The 1,512-nt window shown below is 36.4% G+C and overlaps 1 protein-coding gene across 1 annotated transcript in view; it reads left to right on the top strand.

The window, feature by feature from the left end:
• The first annotated feature begins 764 nt into the window (after positions 1-764).
• The window catches only part of slc9a3.2 (solute carrier family 9 member A3, tandem duplicate 2), a 17,092-nt gene continuing 16,344 nt past the window's right edge, over positions 765-1,512 (top strand). Inside the window, exon 1 of the mRNA XM_005739745.1 lies at positions 765-1,211. Coding sequence (XP_005739802.1) covers positions 950-1,211 — 262 coding nt within the window. The 5' untranslated portion in view covers positions 765-949. The remainder of the gene's footprint in view (positions 1,212-1,512) is intronic.

Raw genomic sequence — 1,512 nt, forward strand, 5'->3', positions numbered from 1 at the left:
AATATATTTTTGCCCTTTTTAATGTTAAACCAAAAAGTTTTTGGTTCAGTTAAAACACAGATTGCCATCATCTAACCTGATGTTAGCTGAGAGCCAAAAGCTTCAGGCTTCAGGAAACACTGTCACAAATACTTTTTAGACAGGACGCTTTTTGAAGCAAAGATTATTTGTGAAGCTCAACTTAAAAACGGGTTGAAATTGCTTATTGTAACTCAAACGTTACACACAAATCATTGTACACATTTTTAAATTTTCACTCATGCTTGTATATCACAATATATGTGTTTGTAACATAGTCTCTCTCCAATCAGCGCAGGACCTTGTGTCCAGTAAAACACTTGAATCCAAGTTTAAGTGACATTAAACTTGATCAGTATATGCAACAGCTTAGTTATATCTGTAATGTATGGATATCATATATTACATTGGATCAAAATTTTCTTTTTTAAAAAACAAAAACAAAACATGAATCTTCTCAACTTATGACATAATAAAATCAAAGTACACATACACCTGCTTCAAAAAAGAGCTTCATAAGTATGTATAAGGAGTTTCTTCCAAAATATTTCCATCAACTCCATCTGAGAAGTAGAAATTTTATGAAAACTTGCTAATACAGACATTCATAGAACTCACTGAGTAACGTGACTAAACTTACTGGTCTGGGTACAAATGTGGGTGGAGAAAGACCAGCATCATAATGGGCTGAGCTTCACCTGCTGTAAAAGCTGTATCCTTGACAGAGAAGAGAGCAGAAAGTGGATACCATGCTCTGGTCAGATGAGGATATGGATACACATGTGAAGAGAGTGACAGAGATCTGAGTGAGAAGAAGAAGGCGCAGAAAAAGGAAATGAGACTTTGAGCTGCAGTCTGAGGCTGACTCGAGCATTTTCATCAACAGTCTAAATAGCAGTTTGATTAAAGTTTTAAGATATTTTATCCAATCATGGCAACTCTTTGGCGATTTACACTTTTTCTCTGCATGCTGCTGATGGCGTGTGGAGGCTTGAGCCTGGCTAGTAAAGAAGCAAAAACCCGAAATACACAAACAGAAACTGGGACGGCCTCAAGCTCTAACACAACTGGAGAAGGTGGTCATGGAGGGGCGCCCATCACTACACTGCCTATTGTGACCTGGAAGTGGGATCACATCAGCGTACAGTACCTGGTGGCCCTGTGGGTTTTGGTTTGCTGGCTCTGCAAACTCCGTAAGTCTTAAAAAGTCCAATTCATGGAAGTGCTCTCCTTTTCTGAAATTTATTAAAAATAATCCAAGATATTTTTAAAAAAAAATAATTTTGAAGTAGTAATAATTTGTTTCTAGTTTAGGACTACGCACAACATGTATTTTTGTCACTGGTGCAATTATTATTATTATTATTATTTATTTCTCAGGTAAGAGCTCTTAAATGTATAAAAACGTGTGTGCTTATACACTTTAGTGATATTTAAATAGAGCCAAACATATGTCCTCTCAGGGCACTTTGCAATCTAAGATTAACCCTACAA

The sequence above is a fragment of the Pundamilia nyererei genome, unplaced genomic scaffold, assembly GCF_000239375.1.
Source record: "Pundamilia nyererei isolate P.nyererei 1_Seehausen unplaced genomic scaffold, PunNye1.0 scaffold00093, whole genome shotgun sequence".
Classification (NCBI taxonomy): domain Eukaryota; kingdom Metazoa; phylum Chordata; class Actinopteri; order Cichliformes; family Cichlidae; genus Pundamilia; species Pundamilia nyererei.